The sequence below is a fragment of the Priapulus caudatus genome, unplaced genomic scaffold (assembly GCF_000485595.1).
Source record: "Priapulus caudatus unplaced genomic scaffold, Priapulus_caudatus-5.0.1 Scaffold109, whole genome shotgun sequence".
NCBI lineage: Eukaryota > Metazoa > Priapulida > Priapulimorpha > Priapulimorphida > Priapulidae > Priapulus > Priapulus caudatus.
This window is the reverse complement of record NW_014577170.1, coordinates 457,150-470,115: the sequence shown is the minus strand read 5'-3', so window position 1 is coordinate 470,115 and position 12,966 is coordinate 457,150. Positions and strand designations below refer to the sequence as shown.

The 12,966-nt window shown below is 49.2% G+C and overlaps 2 protein-coding genes across 2 annotated transcripts in view; one reads left to right on the top strand and one right to left on the bottom strand.

Moving 5' to 3' along the window:
- Positions 1-11,800, bottom strand: part of LOC106805314 (nck-associated protein 1-like) — a 32,638-nt gene extending 20,838 nt beyond the window's left edge. Inside the window, exons 1-13 of the mRNA XM_014806855.1 lie at positions 11,584-11,800; positions 7,488-8,207; positions 6,939-7,053; positions 6,589-6,726; positions 6,060-6,247; positions 5,277-5,444; positions 4,512-4,726; positions 3,931-4,290; positions 2,819-3,228; positions 2,144-2,294; positions 1,572-1,731; positions 944-1,196; positions 342-552 (exon numbers count right to left, since the gene is read on the bottom strand). Coding sequence (XP_014662341.1) covers positions 342-552; positions 944-1,196; positions 1,572-1,731; positions 2,144-2,294; positions 2,819-3,228; positions 3,931-4,290; positions 4,512-4,726; positions 5,277-5,444; positions 6,060-6,247; positions 6,589-6,726; positions 6,939-7,053; positions 7,488-8,207; positions 11,584-11,697 — 3,203 coding nt within the window. The 5' untranslated portion in view covers positions 11,698-11,800. The remainder of the gene's footprint in view (positions 1-341; positions 553-943; positions 1,197-1,571; positions 1,732-2,143; positions 2,295-2,818; positions 3,229-3,930; positions 4,291-4,511; positions 4,727-5,276; positions 5,445-6,059; positions 6,248-6,588; positions 6,727-6,938; positions 7,054-7,487; positions 8,208-11,583) is intronic.
- LOC106805315 (putative tRNA (cytidine(32)/guanosine(34)-2'-O)-methyltransferase) overlaps positions 1-12,966 on the top strand; it is a 42,007-nt gene that overhangs the window by 27,298 nt on the left and 1,743 nt on the right. The gene's annotated exons all lie outside the window — the stretch shown is intronic.

The following is a 12,966-nucleotide window of genomic DNA, read 5'->3' as shown; positions in this document are numbered from 1 at the left end:
TGTCACAGACCACGAGTCTGATCACTAAAGACCACGAGACCGCGTCATTCATGCGTTATCATAGTGACATCGTCGCGTGTGTCACAGACCACGAGTCTGATCACTAAAGACCACGAGACCGCGTCATTCATGCGTTATCATAGTGACATCGTCGCGTGTGTCACAGACCACGAGTCTGATCACTAAAGACCACGCGACAGCGTCATTCATGCGTCATCATAGTGACATCGTCGTGTGTCACAGACCACGAGTCTGATCACTAAAGACCACGCGACAGCGTCATTCATGCGTCATCATAGTGACATCGTCGTGTGTCACAGACCACGCGTCCTGCCCCTCACCTCTCCTCGATGTCTCCCAGGCCGCAGTTTGTGAACATGGCGGCCGCGATGTGGTTGATGGCCTGCGCGAGGCAGTGGCTGTTGTTGAGGTGTCCCTCGAGCGTAGCCTTGTACGTCGACGCATCGCTGCGAGCAAGCTTCGGTATCGCTATGGCGACGAACACCATGAGGAGGCAGGAGATCTGGTAGTCCTCGTCCGGCGAGATGCCCTCTGCGTGCGAGAAACAAGCGAACGCTTGAGTTGACGGAAAATCGTTCCGGTTCGTTCGCGAGGGAGGAGCATTGTTGTAAATCGGCAGGGAGTTGAGAAGACGAATAAGACATAGACAGGTTTGGCGATATAGAGGCCAAACGTACACGGTGCCCTGAATCGACCGTACTTTCCCGCTCCTGTGCGAATTTCACCCTGTAATCAAAGGCAGTGACGCTCCCCTCCCCAAACCATGTCGTCCACCCATCTTCTGCATTGTAGCTAGGAGTGAGAGCAAAAAGTAGTACAAACATTTTTTGTTTTTTGTGCCACCCACATCGCCTATTCAGCTTCCGTATCTCCTGTATGTTTATATAGGGATGATTTCCGGTTTCCACCCATAACCACTCACCCATCTTCTGTGCCCTGAGGGCGGTACAGAGCGCGGGGTCGACCTTGGCCGGCAGCCCGGCGGCAGTCGCCATCTCGTTTACGATCTGCGTGCGAATGTTCGCGAGCAGCTGCGTGTCCTGCTCGCTCGGCACGTGGTGGTGGAAGTCGCGGATCGACGAGAGCAGGAACGGGATGCGGTCCTGCAGCACGTCGTGCAGGGCTTCCTGCGCCAGCTGCCGGAAGCAGAGGATCACGCCGATGATCGTCATCCGCTGCACGCGCGTCCCGTCGGCACGGCGATCAAGAAAAAAAACGGGGACATTTTTAGTTGGATTCGATTCCCATCCATGGATAGAAGAACACCAAACTGCTAATTCTCCCTACGTCTAATAGAAAGAAGGACACCAAACTCTGCTTTACAGCCTCGTTCGCATCGTGTCGGCAAGTCGATCGAGAGAGAAAAACAAACGGGCAGCAATATTTTTTAGCCGGATTTAATTATCATCCGTTTCTCGCAACCAACTCGCTACGAACTAGAATAAACGGATAAAACACGGATTAAGCACGTTCCATACTGCCAACGCCTGTTTCTACATCAGAGCCTGTTTGTATGCCTAAGCCTGCCTCCACACAGAAGCTCCACGTACCTGCAGTACATTGTCGAGGTTGAGCAGCCGGCGGTGGAGGCCCATGATCACCTCGGGCTTGTCGAAGTTTGTTCTCAGGTCAGCGAGCACGTCCTTGTTCTGTATGCAGAGTTTCTTCAGCTCTATCACCTGGCTGGCTATGTGCCACATCAGGCTCTCGCTGAGAAATAGAGAGAAGGAAAGAATGCATTCAATGTCCGTTCTTATTCTCGATGACGCAGCGGCGCAGTGAGAAAAAATGCATTCAACGTTGGTTTTTTACTCGAAAACTACGGTGGCGCACGACAAACTTCGTCGTCTGTCGTCTCAAACGAGCATCACAGAACGGAAGAGTTTACAAAACTGTTTTAACAGCGCTTAACAGAAGCGATTTGTTGCATTCGGGAGACAGCTGGACACTTAACTGAGCAAGCACATGGAGCTAACACTAAGCTGGACTCTAACAGAATGACTTTCCTAGTTAGACTACATATGATTCCATAAAACCACCAATGCTAACGTGCAACTTTCTTATTCAAACTACAAATGCATCCTCGAGACTACTAGCATAATGTGCGGTTTGGCGAGCTCACCTCAGGTACTTCATGCCGTAAGGTCCGACGAGCTCAGACAGCGCACGCAGTTCCACGATGTCCGAGTACTCCTCCGCGTTGAAGTTCAGTTGCCTCTCGTCCGTCGTGAGACTCACAAACGCGCGCTGATTCTTCGAATACATGATCTGACCTGTGGCGGGAACAGATCGAAAGCTTGCAACAGTGACGGATGAAGAAAGAATATCAGAAGCTCAGAGTGATCACCGTGACACATACTGGATGCGATTTGAGCAAAAAGAGATGCGATTCGAAGAAGAAAGGGAAGAGAGAACGACTTGCCACCCTCACTGCGATCTGCCAGCCCGTCCGACCCCACCTCGCTACGTCGAAATACGCCTCTTTGTTTCTCTTTGCAATGGCGGGAAAATCACGATTATATATTGTCATAATAATATTAATTATATTTATAACTACAAAATGTTACGAGGAATCATCACGGTCGAATTGCTCGCTGCTACTCGACCGATCGATACGTTCGACGTAGCACACACGCGGGTTTCGCCACGTGCGAGTTTTACGAGCGGTGATCGCGCGTGATGAAACCCGCTAGTGCAAACAAAACCGTCGCCATCATTTCTCTCTCTCGAACTCGCGACCGCGAAAAAAATCAACGACGCCCACGCGGAGGCGCCGCCAGGAGGCGCCACCACTCACCCGTGCTGACTTTCCGCAGCAGCACGTCGAGATACCAGTTCGTGTACATCGCGGTGATGGTCTTCTCGCCGTGCGAGTCCTGCGGCTGCGTCTGCTGCAGCAGCACGCTGTTGAACACGCGCGTCACGTCGACGTGCACGTAGTTCTCCAGCCCCTGCAGCACGCTCATGTACGCGCGCACGCTCCCCAGCAGCTCGGACGGCTTCGCGATCTCCTGCGTGTCCGGGTTGTACATGAGCATGCCGACGAGCGCCTTGTTGAAGCGAGTCTCGATGTGCTGCGCGAGGTACTCGCGTGGCGCGAAGATGTGGTCCCACACGTGGATCGCGCCGCAGTAGTTGATGGAGAAGCAGAGTTCGGTGAGAGCCATGTGCTGCAGGTCCATCGTGGTCAGCTCCTCTCGAGTCTTCCTACGGAGAGGAGGGACACATGGTTAGCGGGGAGAATGAAGGATGGACACGAGGTTAGCGGGGAGAAAGAAAGAGGTGAGCAGTAGTTGATGGAGAAGCAGAGTTCGGTGAGAGCCATGTGCTGCCGGTCCATCGTAGTCAGCTCCTCCCGAGTCTTCCTACGGAGAGAAAGGAGGCAGAGAGCGGGGTTAGCTCCTCCCGAATCTTCCTACGGAGAGAAAGGAGGCAGAGAGCGGGGTTAGCTCCTCCCGTGTCCTCCTGCAGGGAGAGAGAGCGGTGTAGTGGTTACCCAGGAGAACTGCCCAAGGATGACTAGGAGAAAGGTTGGACGCATGGGTAGCGGGAGAAAGGAGGCGACTTCGTAACGAGGATGACCTTGCCAACAGGAGGCGGTTGCCAACAGGGGGCGCTTACCTACAGGTCGCACTTGCCACAGGTCGCACTTGCCAACAGGGGGCGCTTACCTACAGGTCGCGCTTGCCAACAGGGGGCGCTTACCTACAGGTTGCGCTTGCCAACAGGGGGGGCTTACCTACCGGTCGCGCTTGCCAACAGGGGGCGCTTACCTACCGGTCGTGCTTGCCAACAGGGGGCGCTTACCTACAGGTCGTTCTTGCCAACAGGGGGCGCTTACCTACAGGTCGTTCTTGCCAACAGGGGGCGCTTCCCTTCAGGTCGCGCTTGCCAACAGGGGGCGCTTACCGGTAGCTCTCGATGCCCGGCCGCTCGGGCTGCTGCACCGGCCGCTGCTTCTTGTCCTGCTTCTTCTGCCGGTTGACGGCGAGCGCGATCTGCTGAGCGCAGTTCTTCGGCAGCAGCTGGTCGGACAGCAAGCAGTGCTCGTCGCAGATGTTCGTGATGATGTTCTTCGCCTCCTTCGCCATCTCGTCGAGGAACATGTTGACGACGGACAGGCTGCGGTCGCCGATGTGGTTGCGCTCCTCGGGGCACAGCTCGTGCGTGCACTGCATGAAGTGCGCGCAGACGAGCGGGAACGCGATCGTGTAGCGCATCTGCGGCGGAAACTCGATGCACATCTGGAAGTGCTGCTCGAAGAGTTTGCTGCGGAGGCAGAGAGAAGGATGGTCGATTGTTAGCGGGCGCGGCGACGCGAGTTGTGTATACGACGAGATCTGTGTGGACGTGGAAGGTTCGACGGACGATGTGATGACGTGCACACGCGCATATACCAAAGAGGTCTTAATCTTATATCGTGCACACACACGCACGCACGCACACACACACACACACACACGCACACACGCACGCAAACACGCACACACCTGTAGAAGCAGAAGATGGAGAGGTCTGACGTCTCTAGCAGGATCTCGTCGAGGGCGTCGACCATCTTCGAGTGGAACGCGATCGTGTTCATCTGCTTCGCAAACTCCTTGTTGTCTTCGAGCATCATTGACGACTTGCCGACGCTCGTGTACGCCTGCAGGCGGAACCAGTCGAGCCGGAAGCCACGCAGGTCAAACAGCTCGCCCTCCTCCACCTGCACAACGTACGTACGACGAAGATGTCAGTCGGGTCAGCGTCGACGAGGACGCAGCGGTTACTATGGTTACTGTATGTGCGATGTCGGTGAATTTACGTGCGGCGCGCCGTGTTGTGCATGTTCCCGTCGAAACAAGCAGTGAAAATGTCGGTGGCAAACGCAAATTTTTCTACGTGGGTTCAAGGTTGTCTAGCCAACTGACGTAGAAAACTGTAATGTACATTTCACAAGGATGATATTAATACGACGCGTAGGATAACACCCTGCAGCGAGCGATGCGGGTATGCGCACTCAAGAGATCGGCAAAGGAGGAGGGGGTCCATGACCGGAATTCAACGGGGCACCGCCTCTGCAACGGAAGAAGTAGGAAAGGGAGGGGGCGGGGTCTGCACACACAAGAGTCCGGGCACTCCTTCCGCAATGGAAGAGAGGAGGAAAGCGGGAAGCAGGAAAGAGATGAGGAGGGGGATCCATGACAGGAACACACGCGTGCGGCACGTGACGGAACCATCGTCGCCGGGCGGGGCGCCGCCGCCGGAACGCTCACCTGTTTCACGTCGAGCTCGGTCATGGTGCTGTAGAAGGACGAGAGAATGACGGACTCCTCCTCCGGCACGTGCGGCAGTCGCTGGATGCACTCGTTAAGAACGACCGCATCGTAGCCGGACAGGTACTGCACGTAGTAGCGCTGCAGCACCTGGTTGTACTTCTTCACCTGTCACCGAGAGAGAACAAACGAGGCGCGTTAACGACGACACATGCAGCCCTTCTGTATGAATATGAGGCGGGCACCATGCTAACGACAGTTACACGCGTGCGCTCAAGAGCAAACGAGCAGCATCAACGAGAGCAAACGAGCAGCATTAACGATGAGCAGGCAGCCCTTCTGTATGAATATGAGGCGGGCACCATGCTAATGACAGTTACACGCATGCGCGCAAGAGCAAACGAGGGGCATTAACGACAATGCAGCCATTCTGCAGGGATACCGCTGGCGTTCGCCACCTTCCGCCACCGTGGCGATTTTATTCAAGCCTTGGCTCAAACTGTAAAACATCCAGAGGGAGCCCTGCTGCTGTACGTGGACGACACAATGCATGGCTAATGACGAGAACACCGAAACTGCATCCTATTCTCTTCAAGGGTAAAAATTTGTCCGAAATAAGACGTCGACATAACCATCGATTATCCTAACTCATCCGACTCGTGACACAAAACCGACGGTATCATTTTTCCCTAACCGACGACACGACTACCACCGACCGCCAGGGTCACAGAATCACCGAGCCGCCTGGCTGGTAACCCAGAGGGCGCTGGCAGCCTCGCTCACCAGCGCTCGTAGTTCTTCCATGCCGAACAGCAGTTCGGGCAGCGCGCGATCCATGAAGTCCTCCGTGTTGCTCTTGCCCTTCGTCTGTCGCGGGATGACGTGGTTCTGGTGCCGCAACAACCACTCGACCTCGTCCCGCGAAAATGAGAGCGCCATGAAGACAAACAGCGCCTTTGGTCCCAGTAAACCTGCGGTGAGACGCGGGAGGATATGTTACGTCGTGGCTGAACGACCAGTACACTGACGAACTCCGTTTATCATCTATCCTCTATCGTCTACCATCTATCATTACATGTCATGGTGTCGTACATAACAAAATCGGATTGATCACGCGGCGCGTACATGTCGCAAAGCCATGTCTGTGCTGTGCTGGTCGGCCCGTATCACCGTCAACAAACATCGAAGGAAAGCACTCGCAAAAAGACAAACGGCGATAGACTCAGCATCGGAGAATTAGCATTTTTATTAATCCTCTTGCGTTTGTCGCGTGGATGTCTACGTGGACGACGGTTTTGCGCGCGCGTCATACCTGGTTGGTCGGTGAGAATCGTCGCCAGCTCCTTCAGTGCCGTGCGAAGGAACTTGCGTCGCTCGCGATGCGTGTTTGCACACGTCTGCTGTGCCGTCTGTAAGCACTCCCGCACATCTGCCACTCTCTTGCTGAGCCCTGGTGAACAGCACGACGCAAAGGTTGTGTCACGAATCACGCTATTAGTATTACACGTACGTGTGAGATGCAAAACACGAGATGAAATAAGTAGTGTGCATTCACCTGGATTCACTTGCTTTTGTTACGAAAGTGACAAAGCATAGTTGAACAAAGATGTGATGTGATAAATTGTTATAGGATAATTGTTACAGGTATCACCGTTAACTCACCTTTTAACGATTCGAAGAAACCTATGATATACTGCTGTGTGTGGATTACTTCGTCACGAAACACCTGCGTTACTAGGCTGCCACTCAGTGCTTGCACCCACAACTCTGATGCACCCTGTAACAGTTACATCATCACCAATGTTTATATAAACTTTTGGAGATGTCGCGGCTCAATGCCTTTGTCGTCACAAAAGAGTAAGTGAGAAGTACAACAAAAAGGCGAGCATGTGCCTATTTCTACGTTATTTACAACGTAAACGTAATTACTCACTTCCAACGAGAGTGAAATGCAGTAACACGTAGACGATTGTAGCCTCGTGTAACTGATAACTCTTCGCTAGCGATTTTTCCGTGAATTCCACGTCCAGGTAAACAACCACATATGGCCAGAATATATACACGGCAACATATGGCGCATAGCCAGAAGTCGGCACAACGCCAGAGAGGGGCGTCACATACGGTGACACACGGCGACGCCACGTACGCCCCACCCCCATTACTCGAAGTAACGCCCCACCCCCATTACTCGAAGTGACCCCCCGCGCTTACCGACGTGCCGAGATGCTGGTAGCAGAGCGTGAAGCCGATGACGATCCACTTCTCCATCTTGTTGACGGACAGATACTCGCACGGCATCGTCTCCGTCTGCGCGGGGTTCAGCATCTGCGACGGCGCCGTGACAAGGCTCAGCATCTGCGCCGACCGCCACTGCTTCGCGCTAAGGTTCCGTCGCGGGTAGACGGTCTTCAGCGAGAGAAGCGCGCGCAGCACCAGCTTGCTGTGCGGCACAAACTCCTCCGCGAGTTTCCGCATCGGCGGATCGTAGTCGAGGATGAGCTGGCCGAGGCGCGGGAAGTTGGGGTCGCTGTTGCCGTGGAGAAGCTCGTGGGCGGTGTTGAAGACGCCGAGGACGACCTTGCGGTCCTCGACGCGCGAGAGCAGGATCATGAGCGATGCGTAGGTGGAGACGAGGTCGAGGTAGCTGCGTGTCAGGTCGAAGCACGTCGTCACGTTGAAGAGCACCTGGCACGTGTCCATCGTCGTCAGCAGCTCGCTGACGTGGTCCTTGAAGTCGAGAAGGTCGACGAAGGTGAAGTAGTAGAGTGCGAGCGACTTGACGATGTCGGCCTTCATCGTGTTGACGGCGTTCAGCGTGTTCAGGTTGCTCTTGACGTCGATGTTGGGGAATTTTTTGACAACGTGCTTTATGGCGCCCTCTAGTGACTTGTCCGAGAGGAACGACGGCTTCGACTTGGGATCGCTGCATGCCTGAAGAGATCGGCGCGAGATTATATTTACTAGCCATTTGTTTGTGTTAGGCCTAAGATAAAATATTGCTTGTTTCCCCTTTACCGACCGACTCGCCAAAACGCCGCTACTCGACACATTTTATTGGCCGATTAAAACAAAACAAAAATTATTTCGTTTCGCCAAAAAAACAAAAATCAAATTTGTTCCGCAAAAACATATACACAAAACAGAATATACAATATACATACACACATCTTGTCAAAACAAAATAAAAAAGATTTTTCACCTACCTACCTACTCGGTACCCTGAGAGGCGAGTAGGTAAAGGGGAAACAAACCATTTTTTAAGGGTGGCCTTATTGTACTATATATAATTTATTAATGCAAGTGGCACTTTCTATTGTTCATAGACTTGCAAGGGGGCATGGCTCGAAGAAACAAGCGTATTGTTTATTTTTCGAAATCTTGGTTTTTGTGTGTGTACCTAATAGTTTTGAAATTGGAAAAGAAGTAATGCTGTAGATATATGGTTGAAAGGAATGTGGCGATAGGCTAGAAACCAGTAATTGGAATATAAAGGGTTCCGCGACTTGCACTAAAAATAGCAATATTACCTACAATCCCGCCAGCCATACTGGTTCCCAGAATTGCGAACACGTTACCTATATGCGCAATCTACCTATTTTACATCGATAGATTGTACATACGATAGTGTTATTATAGTAATCTATATTAGCAGTAAGTGGATCCCGGTTTTGCAGACAGATTTACCAGCGCATGTTGGGGTGCTAGAGTTCAATATGATTGTGCAGACCCGGTTTTACAGGGTGTTGCAGGCAAGTTTATCAGCGTGGGTTGGGGTGCTAGTCTGCTAGAGTTCAATGAGATTACACAGGTCCAGTTTTGCAGGGTTTTGCATGCAGGTTTATTAGCGTGGGTTGGGATGCTAGAGTTCGATGAGCTTGCCGGACAGTCGGCGGATTGCTAGATTGAGCAGATCGGGAGATTGCACACAACACATATCATGGACTTGAGTTTGTTTACATCGCGAGTGTTCAGAAATTCCACCGATTTTACTGCATATATAGCTATCAAACGCAGCTTTTTATAATATCTGGTGTATGCACATTTGCCAACTGTCTGAAGTGTAGGATGGGCAAGTACTTTGATTCACTAGACAACATAGCCAAAGCACGCTATCTCGAGAAAATTGCGTGCATTGGGAATCGCCACCCGTACGAGAATGGAGTGAGGACCACAACTTGTGCCCATCACGTACTTATTAGGATCTCGTGAATTGACTACCTAACATTCTAGCCGAGTCCATTTTATACTCTCAATGATTTTCAGAACCACAAAAGCCTGGATGCCTACGATCGACTGTTCTGCGGTTCGGTTAGTGGCAGGCTTTCAGATTTGAAAAGTACAGGAGGACTACTAATGACGCCCCTAGAACACCATAGGGGGACTTTTTACGCTCCATAATCACACCCTTAAGAGGCATGATGGAGAGCTCCATTAAAAAATCACACCCTTAAGAGGCATGATGGAGAGCTCCATTAAAAAATCACACCCTTAAGAGGCATGATGCAGAGCTCCACTAAAAATCACACCCTTAAAAGGTCTGCCATTGTTTTAAGATACGACGAAGGGTGTATGAAAGCTGCATTCTCATTGGCTACTGAAACAAGAGTTGGGCTAGAATAGATACTCCAGTCAGGGCTCGCGATCCATTGCAACTCTATGGGCAGGGAAAACTAGCCTCAAGGCCACGCGTGACGCGGCGGCTTTTGATGTACACGATCGATCGATCGCGTACTATATACACGGCCTGCTTAGCACGCGCGGCATACACAACCACACACACTTGCAGCGTCAAATAAACGCACACACTGGCTAACGTCTGACAATCTCAAACAGTGAACTAAGCCGTGTCTATATTGTAAAGCAAACTATATTACAATGGTATTAAATGAAGGTACTGTTAGTAGGCTGTTGGACTGTAAAATGAAAATTTGTACATTCTAACCCCCCTAAAATTTTCTCTCAACGGATTTAGACGTTTCACAAAATCGACCCTGGGACTGTGAAATCTGCGGATTTCCGCGAATCCGCGGAAGATTCTCATCCCGGTAAAATGGAGCACTATTTCAACATAATACACAGACTTTTGGTGCGCGATTTCAACCACTTTTATGAGGCGCGATGATGCGCGCACTATGGCGCAATTTATGGTGCGCGGTGGAGCGCGAGCGCGATCGCGCCCCTTAAAAATGAAAGCCTGTAGTGGTGTATCAGTCTACATCAATCATGTGAACAGTGAGAGCCCCATCTACATTATCCGAGCACGTGTTATGCACTCCCAGTCTCTGATTATATCATCTCTCTATCCGTGCATGAGTCACGATGAGAGAATATGGGACAGGCATCATGTCAGCACAATGTAATTGTAAAGCCGGGCTTGGTGAATTCTGTTCACATGTTGCCTCGGTGTTATTTTATGTAGAGTATGCTGCACGTGCAAGAGAAATCACCACCCCCACTCAAACAGCTGCCTACTGGATGCTGGCGATATATGTATATAAGTGTAAATGTATAGCGGCGTGCGTCGTGCGTGCGGTGTACCTGTGTGTTGCAGAGAAGAATTTGACCGGCATTTACATATAATTTAAATTATAGCATAAATTCGCTATAGTACAAAAAGAGTATTTAATAAGCCAAACTGATTATTACTAAAACAAGTATGGAATAGTAAATAGTTGGGCCCAAGGATAGAGAACATGGGTCTCAATAAAACCAATGTGCCTAACCCTAACCCTAATTCTAACCCTAACCCTAACCAGACCAATCAGAGCGAGTCTATCAGCCCTCCTGCAGCGCCACAGATACAAGCGAGAACCAGGCTATTGTAACACTCTATCTGATTGGTCTGATTGTTTGTAAATGGCGAATGTTATTTACAAAAGTGGAATGAAGCGGGTTTCTGAAAAACAATCTTTTAAGAAGTGAATAACGATTGAAGTGAATGTATACACATATCTGTAGCAAGGTGAAGTCATGTAGAAGGGAACGGTACCGTAGGGTTTTTTTCGCGCCAATAGCGGCGTACGGGCCGCATTCGCAGCGCATGCATTTTGCATGCGATCTCACGAAATTTCAATGAACCCTGTTCTGTCCCAATATAACCCTCATCAAAATATAAAAAAGGTTATATGGGACAAAATTATTCGGTCTAACCCTAACCCTAACCCTAATTCTAACCCTAACAAACCTATTATATTCGATATAATGATTATATTTATATTGTGATGTAAATGACATTGGTTTTATTGGGACCCATGTTCTCTATCCTTGAACCAATAGTTGTACGGTTTGGTACGGTAGGTTCACTTGCCTTTTTAATGTTATAAATTCGTGTGAGCATACCGACTCCGCGGTCACACAGAATGCTGAGCTTTTCAGCAAGCTTCTGCTGGCTAACGTTAAACGCTCTCGACATCTTTGACATTTCAAAGTGTGACGCGTTAAATTAATTAAAAGTTATGAACATTTCCGTTACTCTACCACACCCTACTAAAATCTAAAACATCAAAATGGTAGGATAACATCCGGAAGTGGTGTTTAAACGGAAGCGTAACAAAAACGGGACGGGGATCTGTTTGCATTGATTATTAAGCCACTGGTTCATAGTCAACGTCGCCGGCGCCAAGCCAAATTCACACGTTAAAAAATGTATGGCTGTTTTACTTTGCTATAATACATTCACTTGTAATTTTATAAAGTAACGACTTTCCCGTGTTTTCCTAGTTTTAAATGATTGTTTTACATATTTATATTAATTATCGTTTACGAATTACAATATTATATTATATTATATTATATAACTATTATTACTTATATATATGAATTAAGCATTCCTATGCCTCCGCCAAGGGGTTGGCAGGAGCTGAGAAACAATGTATATATTGTTTCTCAGGGCAGGAGGTTATGTTTTCACCGGCGTGTGTTTGTTTGTTGGTTTGTGGGTTATGTAGTACAGCCTAAGCTGAAAAAGTCATGGACGGGATATGTCATGAAATTTCAGGATAGGTCAGAAATGGGCTAACTTAGAATTAATGAGATTTTGTGGTACCGTCCAATTAATTAATAATTAATTAAATAACATTTTCAGGAATAGGTCAGAATGGTATACTTAGAATTGATTATATACATTTTGGTGGTGATCCTGATCCAATTAACTAAATAATGTATTTTCAGAGTAGGTACCTGTCAGAAATAGGGTAACTTAGAATTGATTACATTTTGGTCGTGAATGCCGGATTCAATTAATTAATTTAATTAATTAATTAATTAATAAAATTCTAGAGTGAGAGAATGAGCTGCCTTGGCGGAGGTCCTGTGCTCTCCGAGTGCTCTAGTAATATTATTGATTCAGCCGCCTACGCTGTACGTGTATTGGAATGCAAGATAACCACATATATGAGGCAAAACATTTCTTAAACATTAAAAACCGAAGTATACGTGATTAGAAAAAACTGCGTTCATCCAAAGAGTTTAAATTTACAGTCTTAAATTTTATTAAATTAAAATATTGACGTTTTTATAGTTAAAAGAGGAGAGAGACTATACGTGGAGGCCGCTCCATACCCAGGTCCAATAGAACCTCGCATACAAGGATCGCTTGTTCCTGTAAGAAGATGAGCTACTGGCTAAACCATGCATCCATAATTAATTCATGCGTCATCACTCAGGAAAGGATTACTACCAAAGAGTACTT